Source organism: Salvelinus alpinus, chromosome 5 (genome assembly GCF_045679555.1).
Source record: "Salvelinus alpinus chromosome 5, SLU_Salpinus.1, whole genome shotgun sequence".
NCBI lineage: Eukaryota > Metazoa > Chordata > Actinopteri > Salmoniformes > Salmonidae > Salvelinus > Salvelinus alpinus.
In genome coordinates, this window is record NC_092090.1 from 13573369 (window position 1) to 13590379 (window position 17011).

At 47.4% G+C, this 17011-nt stretch overlaps 1 protein-coding gene across 3 annotated transcripts in view; it reads left to right on the plus strand.

Annotated features, from left to right (window-relative positions):
- The first annotated feature begins 1290 nt into the window (after positions 1-1290).
- The window catches only part of LOC139575581 (E3 SUMO-protein ligase PIAS1-like), an 87213-nt gene continuing 71492 nt past the window's right edge, over positions 1291-17011 (plus strand). For 2 of the 3 annotated variants that reach the window (XM_071400677.1, XM_071400678.1), the window contains exon 1: positions 1308-1377. In XM_071400677.1, the coding sequence (XP_071256778.1) occupies positions 1354-1377 (24 nt within the window). In that variant the 5' untranslated portion in view covers positions 1308-1353. Of the gene's footprint in view, positions 1378-17011 lie in introns of all 3 variants that reach the window. The other variant, XM_071400679.1, reaches the window with a different exon arrangement.

The window sequence follows — 17011 nt, forward strand, 5'->3', positions numbered from 1 at the left end:
AAAAATTCTGTATGGACCTCGCTTTATACACGGGGGCATTGTCATGCTGAAACAGGAAAGGGCCTTCCCCAAACTGTTGCCACAAAGTTGGAAGCACAGAATCGTCTAGAATGTCTTTGTTTGCTGTAGCGTTAAGATTTCCCTTCGCTGGAACTACGGGGCCCAAACCATGAAAAACAGCCCCAGACCTTTATTCCTCCTCCACCAAACTTTATGGTTGGCACTGTGCATTCAGGCAGGTAGCATCCCCCTGGCATCCACCAAACCCAAATTCATCCTTTTGACTGTCAGATGATGAAGCGTGATTCATCTCTCCAAAAAACGCATTACCACTGCTCCAGAGTCCAATGGCGGCAAGCTTTACACCACTCCGGCCGACTCTTGTCATTGTGCATGGTGATCTTAGGCTTTTGTGCGGCTGCTCGGCCATGGAAACCCATTTCATGAAGCTCCCGACGAACAGTTATTGTGCTGACGTTGCTTCCAGAGGCAGTTTGGAACTCGGTAGTGAGTGCTGCAACCAAGGACAGATGATTTTTATTTTTACGTGCTTTCTTTGAGCTGTTGTGGCCTACCACTTCACGGCTGAGACGTTAAGGCTCCTAGAAGTTTCCACTTAACAATAACAGCCCTTACAGTTGAACGGGGCAGCTCTAGCAGGGCAGAAATTTGATGAACTGACTTGCTGGAAATGTGGCATCCAATGACAGTGCCACGTTAAAAGTCAATATATATATATATATATATATATATATATATATATATATATGATGATGATATGAGAGATGAGAGAGAGAGAGAGAGAGAGAGAGAGAGAGAGAGAGAGAGAGAGAGAGAGAGAGAGAGAGAGAGAGAGAGAGAGAGAGAGAGAGAGAGAGAGAGAGAGAGAGAGAGAGAGAGAGAGAGAGAGAGAGAGAGAGAGAGAGAGAGATCAGGACAGACTCAGAGTCACTCTCTTTTTGTGGAGGAAATGATTCACAAAACTTCTATGGAGACAACTCCATTACTAAGAACAAGTTGGTGGTTGGGAGAGGAAAATGTAAACAAGAAACATTGTTAGAATCAATTAAGACAGTATAATGGCATTGGTGTCTGTGCTGCACAGGTAGCTAGGTTTTGTTGCATTTTGCATTGATTGAGGACATCAAAAGATGCCTAAAGTGTCATGTCAATTAAACGTATCTCTTGAAACGAAATATGGGACGGATTATATCTACTGCATAACTAACACAGTTTTAGAGCACTCAAACAACGTTTCAGGTATTTTAATTGCACCCCCAATGAGCGCACGCACGTAGCGTAGTGGTCGTCTACGTCACAATACGTCATCACGCTTGCACTAGGAATTGCAAGATGGCGGAGAGTGCGGAATTGAAGGTAAAGCGCAGCTTGAAATCATTATAAATGTAAACGGTTAGCAAACGATATAATGCCAACGCAAGTCTTCGCATGTGTAATTTAAACGACAAGGAACTAATTTTAGTGTGAATTTATGTGTATTGTTTGTGCAAAAGGATAACTTTAAAGGAATTCACTATAAGGCGAAAACTGGAACATGTTTTTGTTGATGTTGAGAGAGACCCGCTCGTTCGTTAGCGGTCTCCTGCATAGAATATCTTTAGCTAGCGGAATAATTAAAAGTATTTTTCCTTTTCGGTCCATGTCAATTTTGTAGACATTTAGTTAAAAAGTATCTTATGACAATGATGGGTCGTAGTTGACTGTTTGAATGAGGATGCCTTTATCAGCTAATTAGTTGGTCAGCGTTTGGAGGGGACGAGCGGTCTTGACGTTCTGTCAAGCTAGTGAACAGAGGCTCCCGCTAGCGATGGGAGAAGGACTACATCTGGTTCTTGCTAGGTTAGGCGAATATTCAAGCGTTTTCAGTTTGATACATTTCTCAAGACGCATAAAAGTATGCACTTTTAATGGTGTAACAGTGACAAGATGGTCTAATTTGAAAACGTTTTGTAGCCTGGTTAGTTAGGTAACTTTTACACAGCGGTGTGGAGAAAAAGTTCATGCATTTTTATTTCCCCAGCGGCCTATCACAGTCATAGTGATCGATGTTGTAAAACGTGTAGCAATGTTCTTTTGATATGTTGATATCCTTGAAGACGTTTTGACTTTATGCTAATCTTAACACGTTCATCTGCATCAAAATCAAATGTTATTAGTCACATGCGCCGAATACAACAGGTGTAGGTAGAGTCCCTAACTAACAGTGCAGTTTCAATAAATACGGATAAAGGTAACAAGTAATTAAAGAGCAGCAGTAAAATATAAAATAATATATACCGGGGTGCCGGTTCATTCATTATAGTTCAAGTTCTGGTAACTTGTTTTGAGTTAGTTCAGCCCTAATTTACCCTAGCCCAAGATGTCCTCTTTAAGGCCCAATGACCAAATGTTATTTTCACAGGTATACCGTCTCTGACAGCCAAATACTCCATCTAAACGGGAATCAATGATACGATTTTAGAAGCATAAAGTCCTTTACATTCATATCACATCAAAAATAATTCTACAAATACAAAATATACACTTACTGCACACTTTTAACCGGCTTCATCACAGTTGCAGCCGACAGTATTTTTCAGTGACAACACGTTTCTTGCGGCCTTCCGTTACACACAGGTATTCGGAGCATGCTAGATAGTTAATTAGCACAGGTCTTCCGTTAATGTGCGCTGTAACTTGGAGATATGACCGTGTGGGAACCCTTACCCTATAAAGATGTGTATCAATTTAACCTTTTTTGAAAATGATTTCTCGCTGATATGAAAGATAAGGTTCGTATGCGTACAAAACCGTACCACAAGCGATGCTTGTTCATGTTCAGGCCGAGCGCTGGGGTTCTTAACAAAACTGTACAGAAGATGCCTTCTTCCAATTACTCTAATGCATAATGTAATGGAACTGAGAGTCGTAATGGAATGGAACTGAGAGTCGTAATGGAATGGAACTGAGAGTCGTAATGGAATGGAACTGAGAGTCGTAATGGAATGGAACTGAGAGTCGTAATGGAATGGAACCGAGAGTCGTAATGGAATGGAACCGAGAGTCGTAATGGAATGGAACCGAGAGTCGTAATGGAATGGAACCGAGAGTCGTAATGGAATGGAACCGAGAGTCGTAATGGAATGGAACCGAGAGTCGTAATGGAATGGAACCGAGAGTCGTAATGGAATGGAACCGAGAGTCGTAATGGAATGGAACCGAGAGTCGTAATGGAATGGAACCGAGAGTCGTAATGGAATGGAACCGAGAGTCGTAATGGAATGGAACCGGGAGTCGTAATGGAATGGAACCGGGAGTCGTAATGGAATGGAACCGGGAGTCGTAATGGAATGGAACCGGGAGTCGTAATGGAATGGAACCGGGAGTCGTAATGGAATGGAACCGGGAGTCGTAATGGAATGGAACCGGGAGTCGTAATGGAATGGAACCGGGAGTCGTAATGGAATGGAACCGGGAGTCGTAATGGAATGGAACCGGGAGTCGTAATGGAATGGAACCGGGAGTCGTAATGGAATGGAACCGGGAGTCGTAATGGAATGGAACCGAGAGTCGTAATGGAATGGAACCGAGAGTCGTAATGGAATGGAACCGAGAGTCGTAATGGAATGGAACCGAGAGTCGTAATGGAATGGAACCGAGAGTCGTAATGGAATGGAACCGAGAGTCGTAATGGAATGGAACCGAGAGTCGTAATGTAAAGGAACCGAGAGTCGTAATGTAAAGGAACCGAGAGTCGTAATGTAAAGGAACCGAGTCTCGTAATGTAATGGAACCGAGAGTCGTAATGTAAAGGAACCGAGAGTCGTAATGTAAAGGAACCGAGAGTCGTAATGTAAAGGAACCGAGAGTCGTAATGTAAAGGAACCGAGAGTCGTAATGTAATGGAAACGAGAGTCGTAATGGAACCGAGAGTCGTAATGTAATGGAACTGAGAGTCATGATCAAAGGCTACATTTAACCCTAAACTAGTTGTCAGAAATGCAAACCTACATAGCAACCTTTTGCCTCAATGATTTCTCTCAGCATTGCTGCATGGTGCCTTCAGAGCAGTTGCCTACTTGCCTTCCTAGAATTATTTCATTTAAAGCTCGTGCGGTTGATAATCTAGTGTACTAGGATCACCAATCAATAGCAATTGATTCAGATGTAAACACACTTCAAAATGAAGTTTTTGTGATTCAAAAAGAGTGACATCCGTTTTCTCACGTCAACCATTTGATTTGGAACAGTATTTCAGACTGTGTTTTATTATGAGTTGTCTCAGTCTGCACATCTATTGTGAGACATTGCAGCGGACAATATGAGTTAGGCCTAACTGACGATACCCGATGCTTGACAGGCACCCTTTGAGCTGCTATTGATCTGAGGGATATTTTTATACTCTACTCCAAAGTGTTGCTATTGCTGTGTGCTTGGAAACTAAGTCCATATGAATGTCCTCGGGTGTATCTCTTCATCGGCACGGCATTGGTGTTTAAGTCTTTATTCTTCACACACTTTGTCTGTTGTTAGTTTCTGTTCCTAAACCATGTCCAGGCTCAAACTTGGAGCAGATTGACTTCCTATGACATGAGATTGCTTTCTACGAATAGTATTTCACCTCTGATGATTAACGCTTCGTGTTTCTTGCAAATCATTACACTGACATCAGATCATCACTACAGTGGAGGCAGTCAGTACATCAGATCATCATCACTACAGTGGAGGCAGTCAGTACATCAGATCATCACTACAGTGGAGGCAGTCAGTACATCAGATCATCAACACTACAGTGGAGGCAGTCAGTACATCAGATCATCATCACTACAGTGGAGGCAGTCAGTACATCAGATCATCACTACAGTGGAGGCAGTCAGTACATCAGATCATCAACACTACAGTGGAGGCAGTCAGTACATCAGATCATCATCACTACAGTGGAGGCAGTCAGTACATCAGATCATCACTACAGTGGAGGCAGTCAGTACATCAGATCATCACTACAGTGGAGGCAGTCAGTACATCAGATCATCAACACTACAGTGGAGGCAGTCAGTACATCAGATCATCACTACAGTGGAGGCAGTCAGTACATCAGATCATCAACACTACAGTGGAGGCAGTCAGTACATCAGATCATCAACACTACAGTGGAGGCAGTCAGTACATCAGATCATCAACACTACAGTGGAGGCAGTCAGTACATCAGATCATCACTACAGTGGAGGCAGTCAGTACATCAGATCATCACTACAGTGGAGGCAGTCAGTACATCAGATCATCACTACAGTGGAGGCAGTCAGTACATCAGATCATCATCACTACAGTGGAGGCAGTCAGTACATCAGATCATCATCACTACAGTGGAGGCAGTCAGTACATCAGATCATCATCACTACAGTGGAGGCAGTCAGTACATCAGATCATCACTACAGTGGAGGCAGTCAGTACATCAGATCATCAACACTACAGTAGAGGCAGTCAGTACATCAGATCATCATCACTACAGTAGAGGCAGTCAGTACATCAGATCATCAACACTACAGTGGAGGCAGTCAGTACATCAGATCATCAACACTACAGTGGAGGCAGTCAGTACATCAGATCATCATCACTACAGTGGAGGCAGTCAGTACATCAGATCATCATCACTACAGTGGAGGCAGTCAGTACATCAGATCATCAACACTACAGTAGAGGCAGTCAGTACATCAGATCATCAACACTACAGTAGAGGCAGTCAGTACATCAGATCATCACTACAGTGGAGGCAGTCAGTACATCAGATCATCAACACTACAGTGGAGGCAGTCAGTACATCAGATCATCAGTACAGTGGAGGCAGTCAGTACATCAGATCATCAACACTACAGTGGAGGCAGTCAGTACATCAGATCATCAACACTACAGTGGAGGCAGTCAGTACATCAGATCATCAACACTACAGTGGAGGCAGTCAGTACATCAGATCATCAGTACAGTGGAGGCAGTCAGTACATCAGATCATCAACACTACAGTGGAGGCAGTCAGTACATCAGATCATCAACACTACAGTGGAGGCAGTCAGTGCCATTCTGTCTCTTTCTCTTATCCTTAGCTCTGAGGTGAATGCTAGATCCACTGACCTGGTGTCTTCCAGGGTTGGGGATTTGAAGAAGTGAGAATACAAGACTCCATGTTTTTAATGCCAGAGGCTATACCCTCCCTCCCAGTGGTAATGTTAGTGAGAAAAAGGCTTTGCAGATTTCGTGATCCACAGCTAGTGGTTGTAGTGCTTACTGAGTCAGTCTCTCCTCTGAACTAGCCTCTGTAGAGGTGTGAGGTGGTCCAAAGTTCATCAGTTGCTTGATTGGTAATGTGATCAAATGATTCAGAGCTGTCTTTCTCATCCCTGTTGAGTTGCAACACAGGTCTGATTCTGTAGGTAACACAGGTCTGATTCTGTAGGTAACACGGGTCTGATTCTGTAGGTAACACGGGTCTGATTCTGTAGGTAACACGGGTCTGATTCTGTAGGTAACACGGGTCTGATTCTGTAGGTAACACGGGTCTGATTCTGTAGGTAACACGGGTCTGATTCTGTAGGTAACACGGGTCTGATTCTGTAGGTAACACAGGTCTGATTTTGTAGGTAACACGGGTCTGATTCTGTAGGTAACACGGGTCTGTTTCTGTAGGTAACACGGGTCTGTTTCTGTAGGTAACACGGGTCTGATTCTGTAGGTAACACGGGTCTGATTCTGTAGGTAACACGGGTCTGATTCTGTAGGTAACACGGGTCTGATTCTGTAGGTAACACGGGTCTGATTCTGTAGGTAACGCGGGTCTGATTCTGTAACTCTGTAGCCAGGATAGTGGGTTCAATTCCTGGTACCACCCATATGTAAAATGTATGCACGCGTGACTGTAAATCGCTTTGGATTTAAGCATCTGCTAATTGGCATAGAAACCGCTAGAATATTAAATCTACCCCTTAGATTGGAACAGGATGTGACCCGTGCTTCAAGATGCATTGATCCATAACTCAACTTTTAGGCTTCAAATAATCTAAGGTCCCTGAAATCTGTCAGAAATAGGCCCAAAATGGCCTCAAATGTATTGTGTTGATTGTTTTTGGAAGCTATAGACAAGACGCAGACTATATTGTTGCTTAAAACATTTTAATTGTTTCTATTGTAAATGTCCTTCATCTGCATTAGTCTCATTCTGCAGACAGCTGCACCAACGGGCCTGTACAGTAACTCCTCCTGCTCTGGAAGCTTACAGGTGAAGTCTATTTGTAGAGCCTGTGGCTAGGCTAATCTCTAAATGACACGGTTCTTCTCTCTCTCTCTCTGTCTCTCTCTCTGTTGCTCTCTCTGTCTCTTTCACTGTCTCTCGCTGTCTCTTTCTCTGTCTCTGCCTCTCTCTCTCTCTCTCCCTCTGTCTCTCTCCCTCTCTGTCCCTCTGTCTCCCTCTGTCTCTCTCCCTCTGTCTCTCTCCCTCTGTCTCTCTCTCCCTCTGTCTCTCTCTCCCTCTGTCTCTCTCTCCCTCTGTCTCTCTCTCCCTCTGTCTCTCTCTCTCCCTCTGTCTCTCTCTCTCCCTCTGTCTCTCTCTCTCCCTCTGTCTCTCTCTCTCCCTCTGCCTCTCCCTCTCCCTCTGTCTCTCCCTCTGTCTCTCTCTCTCTCCCTCTGTCTCTGTCTCTGTCTCTGTCTCTGTCTCTCTCTCTCAGCACCAGGCTACCTCTCATAGGTAGGATCAGTGCTATTCAGAAGAGACGTGTGCTCAGTAATCACCAAAGTGGTTGATGACTGTTTTCTTCTCGTGTGTGTGTGTGTGTGTGTGTGTGTGTGTGTGTGCGTGTGTGTGTGTGTGTGTGTGAGAGATGACAGCGGTTGTGTGGTGTGATGTTACTGCTTTGAACTCATAGCCTACTACTTCTCAAACTGTTCCATTGCATCATGACTAACTAGTAACTGAGAGGCTATGTTATTGGACTGGACTGTTTGTGACAATCCGATTCTTCACAGGTGGATTTCATTAATGGGGGACTGAGGCATATTTCCCAGTCTTGGAGCTGACTAAGAGAAACGTACTGTATTGACACAGCATGACTTCTCCTTAAGAACAGAAACAGACATTTAGTTGAAGTTAAATAGATGAGTGCCTTAGATCGTCAATGGCATCGTCCAGCCAGACTGCTCATAGAGGAGCGATGGTGGAGGTAAAACAGCAGAAACACATTTGGTTTTACTGAGGTCAGTCTTCCCTTCTATTGGTCACAATACCTTTATTGTTCAATGCACAGTGTGGTGTTGAGACAGATTGTGAAATTTCATTATAGCCTTCGGGTACCAAAAGTATAATTTACAATTTCTGCCCAAAATAGCCTGCCTCTGCTCGCTACCAGCCGAGGTGATTTTGAAGCCCTGTGTTGCCGTGGAAACATATAACGGGTGTTATAGGCTGGCTGGACATGTAATGGAAGCAGGTTTGAAAATCATTTGCATTGAAGCTTCTTTGGATAGCAAGTTTGGATATCCAGGTTTTCAGACCAGGTTTACGGCTGACGTCAGATCAGTTGAAAAGTTCTGTCTGATCAAAGCCTAGGCTATAACAGTGGTGGTTGTACTGTTCCTCTTGTTGTATAACAGTGGTGGTTGTACTGTTCCTCTTGTTGTATAACAGTGGTGGTTGTACTGTTCCTCTTGTTGTATAACAGTGGTGGTTGTACTGTTCCTCTTGTTGTATAACAGTGGTGGTTGTACTGTTCCTCTTGTTGTATAACAGTGGTGGATGTCCTGTTCCTCTTGTTGTATAACAGTGGTGGTTGTACTGTTCCTCTTGTTGTATAACAGTGGTGGTTGTACTGTTCCTCTTGTTGTATAACAGTGGTGGTTGTACTGTTCCTCTTGTTGTATAACAGTGGTGGTTGTACTGTTCCTCTTGTTGTATAACAGTGGTGGTTGTACTGTTCCTCTTGTTGTATAACAGTGGTGGTTGTACTGTTCCTCTTGTTGAGGAAAGGTGTGAATATGTTCTTATATCTGCAGAGAGAAAGGTGGGAATATGTTCTTATATCTGCAGAGAGAAAGGTGGGAATATGTTCTTATATCTGCAGAGAGAAAGGTGGGAATATGTTCTTATATCTGCAGAGAGAAAGGTGGGAATATGTTCTTATATCTGCAGAGAGAAAGATGGGAAATGTTCTTATATCTGCAGATAGAAAGGTGGGAATATGTTCTTATATCTGCAGATAGAAAGGTGGGAATATGTTCTTATATCTGCAGCGAGAAAGGTGTGAATATGTTGTTAAGGCTGCAGAGAGAAAGCAGCAGAAGGATTGGGAGGGAAATATATCACCTCTCTCAACAGATGATTTCCTCCTACCTGGGAACAGCTCCAGTACCTATTTACAGGTTTGACAGTTTCTCCTCACAGTTAGCCCTCTGCACACCTTCCCACAGCCTGTATTTACACTACTGCAGTACAGAGACACTGTCTAAGGATGAACCTAAAATAAAAACTAAATGCTTTAAATGGCCAGTTTATTATTGTTTTTTAATTATGCTCCTATAAAAAGTGAAACTTCATTTTCTGATACCATGTTACTATCGTAGACAATTAAAACAACCATTACCCCAAATATTGCATAGATTTTAATGTACATGACAGCAGGTTGTGACCCGGCCTCACCCTCACTTAATAATGACTAAACGTTGAACTGGGCACGTCCACCGGCCTCTCCACCGGCCTCTCCACCGGCCTCTCCCCCGGCCTCTCCCCCGGCCTCTCCCCCGGCCTCTCCCCCGGCCTCTCCCCCGGCCTCTCCCCCGGCCTCTCCCCCGGCCTCTCCCCCGGCCTCTCCCCCGGCCTCTCCACCGGCCTCTCCCCCGGCCTCTCCCCCGGCCTCTCCACCGGCCTCTCCCCCGGCCTCTCCCCCGGCCTCTCCACCGGCCTCTCCACCGGCCTCTCCCCTGGCCTCTCCCCTGGCCTCTCCCCTGGCCTCTCCCCCGGCCTCTCCCCTGGCCTCTCCCCTGGCCTCTCCCCTGGCCTCTCCCCTGGCCTCTCCATCGGGCTTTCCCCTGGTCTCTCCACCGGCCTCTCCCCCGGCCTCTCCCCCGGCCTCTCCCCCGGCCTCTCCCCCGGCCTCTCCCCCGGCCTCTCCCCCGGCCTCTCCACCGGCCTCTCCATCGGCCTTTCCACCGGTCTCTCCATCGGCCTCTCCACCGGCCTCTCCCCTGGCCTCTCCCCTGGCCTCTCCCCTGGCCTCTTCCCCTGGCCTCTCCCAATCCCCTCTGAGCTGAACATGTCTCATTAAGAAATCGAGTGGGCCGAAGACTAGATGTATTTCTGGTGGAAGTGGATGCTCTAACCATTTGGATTTCATTTCAGTTGGCATGTTAGGCCACAACAGAGGAAATCCCCTTTCTATTCCCGGAAACAGACATTTTAAAGAAAACATCGTAACCCTAACAGTATACGTTGGTTTCACTTGTTTATTTCGGTGTCGAACGACTGTGCAGAAATTTGCATGAAGTTTCCTGTGTCATTGCAAGTTACTTGGAACTGGAGTCAGCCGGCAAGCAGAACCACACCTGACTGGAGTCAGCCGGCAAGCAGAACCACACCTGACTGGAGTCAGCCGACAAGCAGAACCACACCTGACTGGAGTCAGCCGGCAAGCAGAACCACACCTGACTGGAGTCAGCCGGCAAGCAGAACCACACCTGACTGGAGTCAGCCGACAAGCAGAACCACACCTGACTGGAGTCAGCCGACAAGCAGAACCACACCTGACTGGAGTCAGCCGACAAGCAGAACCACACCTGACTGGAGTCAGCCGGCAAGCAGAACCACACCTGACTGGAGTCAGCCGGCAAGCAGAACCACACCTGACTGGAGTCAGCCGGCAAGCAGAACCACACCTGACTGGAGTCAGCCGACAAGCAGAACCACACCTGACTGGAGTCAGCCGGCAAGCAGAACCACACCTGACTGGAGTCAGCCGGCAAGCAGAACCACACCTGACTGGAGTCAGCCGGCAAGCAGAACCACACCTGACTGGAGTCAGCCGGCAAGCAGAACCACACCTGACTGGAGTCAGCCGGCAAGCAGAACCACACCTGACTGGAGTCAGCCGGCAAGCAGAACCACACCTGAAAGAACCAGACGGGCTACCTAATTGTCAACCTCTGTGGACTCACTGGCCTCTGTGGACTCACTGGCCTCTGTGGACTCACTGGCCTCTCTGGACTCACTGGCCTCTCTGGACTCACTGGCCTCTCTGGACTAACTGGCCTCTCTGGACTCACTGGCCTCTCTGGCCTCTCTGGACTCACTGGCCTCTCTGGACTCACTGGCCTCTCTGGACTCACTGGCCTCTCTGGACTCACTGGCCTCTCTGGACTCACTGGCCTCTCTGGACTTACTGGCCTCTCTGGACTCACTGGCCTCTCTGGACTCACTGGCCTCTCTGGACTCACTGGCCTCTCCGGACTCACTGGCCTCTGGACTCACTGGCCGATCTTCTATGCATGAGGCAGCAGTGCACTCCAAAACCATGCCGCTGTGTAGAGGCCTATGTGTGGATGAGTGAGGGAGTTGAGACTGGAGTGCAGTGGAGATGAGGTTATGAGACTAAGCACCGAGCAGTAGGCTGAGGCAGATATCTCAGTCTCTCTGATTGCAGTAGGCTGAGGCAGATATCTCAGTCTCTCTGATTGCAGTAGGCTGAGGCAGATATCTCAGTCTCTCTGATTGCAGTAGGCTGAGGCAGATATCTCAGTCTCTCTGATTGCAGTAGGCTGAGGCAGATATCTCAGTCTCTCTGATTGCAGTAGGCTGAGGCAGATATCTCAGTCTCTCTGATTGCAGTAGGCTGAGGCAGATATCTCAGTCTCTCTGATTGCAGTAGGCTGAGGCAGATATCTCAGTCTCTCTGATTGCAGTAGGCTGAGGCAGATATCTCAGTCTCTCTGATTGCAGTAGGCTGAGGCAGATATCTCAGTCTCTCTGATTGCAGTAGGCTGAGGCAGATATCTCAGTCTCTCTGATTGCAGTAGGCTGAGGCAGATATCTCAGTCTCTCTGATTGCAGTAGGCTGAGGCAGATATCTCTCTCTCTCTGATTGCAGTGCTGGACTGGACTGCAGTAACTGTCCCCAGGGTGTCAGAACAAGCTAGAGAAGTAACATGGGCTCTTCTAATGGTACGGAACCCTTTCCAGCTACTAGCCTAGCTGGCCGTCTAACACCGGGTCCTTACTATAGGTCGTGTGGACCATGGAGCCCTTTCCAGCTACTTGGCAGGTCTACCGTCTAACACCGGGTCCTTACTATAGGTTGTGTGGACCATGGAGCCCTTTCCAGCTACTAGCATAGTCTACTGTCTAACACCGGGTCCTTACTATAGGTTGTGTGGACCATGGAGCCCTTTCCAGCTACTAGCCTAGTCTACTGTCTAACACCGGGTCCTTACTATAGGTTGTGTGGACCATGGAGCCCTTTCCAGCTACTAGCCTAGTCTACTGTCTAACACCGGGTCCTTACTATAGGTTGTGTGGACCATGGAGCCCTTTCCAGCTACTAGCCTAGTCTACTGTCTAACACCGGGTCCTTACTATAGGTTGTGTGGACCATGAAGCCCTTTCCAGCTACTAGCCTAGCTGACCGTCTAACACCGGGTCCTTACTATAGGTTGTGTGGACCATGGAGCCCTTTCCAGCTACTAGCCTAGCTGACCGTCTAACACCGGGTCCTTACTATAGGTTGTGTGGACCATGGAGCCCTTTCCAGCTACTAGCCTAGCTGACCGTCTAACACCGGGTCCTTACTATAGGTTGTGTGGACCATGGAGCCCTTTCCAGCTACTAGCCTAGCTGACCGTCTAACACCGGGTCCTTACTATAGGTTGTGTGGACCATGAAGGTGGAAGAACACAGGACCTGCATGGGCGAAGAAAGGAAAAGAAACTAGGCGTCCAATGACGACGCTGCGGAGATCGAAGACGTGCGCACAATCTTGCAACGGATGGGTCTGATCGGGGAAAGCCCAGTGGATCGGGGAAAGCCCAGTGGATTGCAATTCTTCTGCTTGCCTTCTTTCTCTCACTTGCATATGGTTAGGAGTCGATGTAGTACTACCACTGTCTCTCTCTCTCATAGTTTCACCTACCACACCCTCTCTCTCTCATAGTTTCATCTACCACACTGTCTCTCTCTCTCTCTCGCTCTCTCTCTCTCGCTCTCTCTCTCTCTCTCTCTCTCTCTCTCTCTCTCTCTCTCTCTCTCTCTCTCTCTCTCTCTCTCTCTCTCTCTCTCTCGCTCTCTCGCTCTCTCTCTCTCTCTGGTTTCACCTACCACACCGTCTCTGTGCCTTCCTCAACGCTGCAGCTGTACATAGTCCATCTGTAAACTACCCACCCAATTTACCTACCTCACCCCCCATACTGCTTTTATTTATTTACTTTTCTGCTCTTTTGCACACCAGTATCTCTTCTTGCACATGTTCATCTGATGATTTATCACTCCAGTGTTAATCTGCTAAATTGTAATTATTCGATTTATTGCCTACCTCATGCCTTTTGCACACATTGTATATAGATTCTCTTTTTTTCTACCATGTTATTGACTTGTTTATTGTTTACTCCATGTGTAACTCTGTGTTGTCTGTTCACACTGCTATGCTTTATCTTGGCCAGGTCGCAGTTGCAAATGAGAACTTGTTCTCAACTAGCCTACCTGGTTAAATAAAGGTGAAATAAAAAAAAAACTCTTTCATTCTCTCCCTTCCTCTGTGGATGATTGAGGCCAAGGTCTAGGGAGAGGTCAGCCATAATCCAGCAGGTGGTTTCCTGTGTTGCTGGGAAGTTATTTATGTCCCCCCCTTGAGTGGGTTGTGTACACAGACAAAGCACTGGCGTTACACTAGCAGCAACCTGTACACTAGCAGCAACCTGTACACTGGCATTACACTAGCAGCAACCTGTACACTAGCAGCAACCTGTACACTAGCGTTACACTAGCAGCAACCTGTACACTAGCAGCAACCTGTACACTAGCGTTACACTAGCAGCAACCTGTACACTAGCAGCAACCTGTACACTAGCAGCAACCTGTACACTGGCGTTACACTAGCAGCAACCTGTACACTGGCGTTACACTAGCAGCAACCTGTACACTAGCAGCAACCTGTACACTGGCGTTACACTAGCAGCAACCTGTACACTAGCAGCAACCTGTACACTAGCAGCAACCTGTACTCTAGCAGCAACCTGTACACTGGCGTTACACTAGCAGCAACCTGTACACTAGCAGCAACCTGTACACTAGCAGCAACCTGTACACTAGCATTACACTAGCAGCAACCTGTACACTAGCAGCAACCTGTACACTGACGTTACACTAGCAGCAACCTGTACACTGGCGTTACACTAGGAGCAACCTGTACACTGGCGTTACACTAGGAGCAACCTGTACACTGACGTTACACTAGCAGCATTGACTCCACTCTTTTGGTTTCAGGTGAAAATAAACATGGTCGTGGCAAAGTCTGGACTTGCGTTGTGCTGCTCAGTCTAACCGGTGGTTGAGAAATCAGCCCTGCCTGTGGGCAAGCTGGGACCAAACTTTTGTAGCCCGGGGCAAAGTGGCACACCTGCCTTTCAGCCAGACGTAGGCTACAGCCTAGGTAGGTCCTGTCAGAACCACATCCTTCAAAGGAAAAGGGGGAATATCCTCCTCCATTAAGTCTCCATACTGTCCTGGTAGATGTAGTAGAAGTACTAGTTTCTTCTGTCCTGTAGCTATCTCCTTCCTCCTGAGACAGTAATGTGCTCTGTCTCTCCTGTAGCTATCTCCTTCCTCCTGAGACAGTAACATGCTCTGTCTCTCCTGTAGCTATCTCCTTCCTCCTGAGACAGTAACATGCCCTGTCTCTCCTGTAGCTATCTCCTTCCTCCTGAGACAGTAACATGCTCTGTCTCTCCTGTAGCTATCTCCTTCCTCCTGAGACAGTAACGTGCTCTGTCTCTCCTGTAGCTATCTCCTTCCTCCTGAGACAGTAACATGCCCTGTCTCTCCTGTAGCTATCTCCTTCCTCCTGAGACAGTAACGTGCTCTGTCTCTCCTGTAGCTATCTCCTTCCTCCTGAGACAGTAACGTGCCCTGTCTCTCCTGTAGCTATCTCCTTCCTCCTGAGACAGTAACGTGCCCTGTCTCTCCTGTAGCTATCTCCTTCCTCCTGAGACAGTAACGTGCTCTGTCTCTCCTGTAGCTATCTCCTTCCTCCTGAGACAGTAACGTGCTCTGTCTCTCCTGTAGCTATCTCCTTCCTCCTGAGACAGTAACGTGCCCTGTCTCTCCTGTAGCTATCTCCTTCCTCCTGAGACAGTAACGTGCCCTGTCTCTCCTGTAGCTATCTCCTTCCTCCTGAGACAGTAACATGCCCTGTCTCTCCTGTAGCTATCTCCTTCCTCCTGAGACAGTAACATGCCCTGTCTCTCCTGTAGCTATCTCCTTCCTCCTGAGACAGTAACATGCCCTGTCTCTCCTGTAGCTATCTCCTTCCTCCTGAGACAGTAACATGCCCTGTCTCTCCTGTAGCTATCTCCTTCCTCCTGAGACAGTAACGTGCTCTGCCTGTGTAATATGCCCAGAGAGCACAATGAAATGAGGTATTTTCAGAGTTGATCTCGAGCCAGTGGATCTGGAAGGCTGAGAGATGGGAGGATGGATAGTGGGAGGCAGAGGGAGGATGGGGGGAGGGAGGATGCTGGGGGAAGGGGGGTGGAGGATGGAGTGGGGGGAGGGAGGGAGGATGAGGATGGAGTGGGGGGAGGGAGGATGGGGGTAGGGAGGATGAGGATGGAGTGGGGGAGGGAGGATAAGGATGGAGTGGGGGGAGGGAGGATAAGGATGGAGTGGGGGGAGGGAGGATGGAGTGGGGGAGGGAGGATAAGGATGGAGTGGGGGAGGGAGGATGAGGATGGAGTGGGGGAAGTGGGGTGGAGGGTGGAGGGGGGGGGTGCTGGTACACAGACTAAAGCTCTACTCTCTCTAGCAGGGCTTTATATAATGGGCAGGTAGAGTCCACCCCCACAACAGCCACACACACACATCCATAAAAGCACACACTCCCACACTGCAGAGCTGAGCTGCCTGGCAGGCCATAATCAGTTTCATCTCCCAGTCACCAAGCTAGAAATGAGGAGCTGCATCTCTGTTAGCCAGTAAGACACCCGGTATAAACCAGACAAGGAGATGTGCAGTGTGTGTTTCTGACGTAACCTGGATGCATTAATCCCTCCATGCCTCTGCCTATCCAGCTGGATTAGAGTTTGGGGAAATGTTATCCTGAAGTTGTGGACCACAGAACACAGCAAAACTCTAGATTAGACTGATGGAGGGTCAAAAGATGGGTCCAGACAGGAAACATGCAGTCTTTGGTACTCTGTGACTGTTCTTAGTGACCGATACAGCGGTCTAAGGCACTGCATCTCAGGGCTAGAGGCATCACTACAGACCCTGGTTCGATTCCAGGCTGTATCACAACCGGCCGTGATTGTGAGTCCCATAGAGCGGCGCACATTTGGCCCAGCGTCGTTAGGGTTTGGCCGGGGTAGGCCATCATTGTAAATAAGAATTTGTTCTTAACTGACTTGCCTAGTTAAATAAAGGTGAAATACAAAAATATATCGGGATATTATTTTTGACGATATATCGTATTTTTTGCGCTAGTTTGCTGTACCTGCACCAAAACATCAGTACTTTTATTTCCATGACTGATCAAAACTTGTTTTCTCATGACTCTTTCTCCTCTCTGCAGCAGACATGTGGTGAACAATGTGATTGGAACATTGAATTGCAATAAAATCCCAGTATGGAATCACAGTACATATAGAATGGTGAGGATCGCCATACATATCGTATCGGGACCTAAGAGTGGTTATAATATCATATCATGAGGTCCCTGGCCATTCCTATCCCAGACTAATCTGTGATACTACTGTATCCTGTCTCACTAGAAATGTT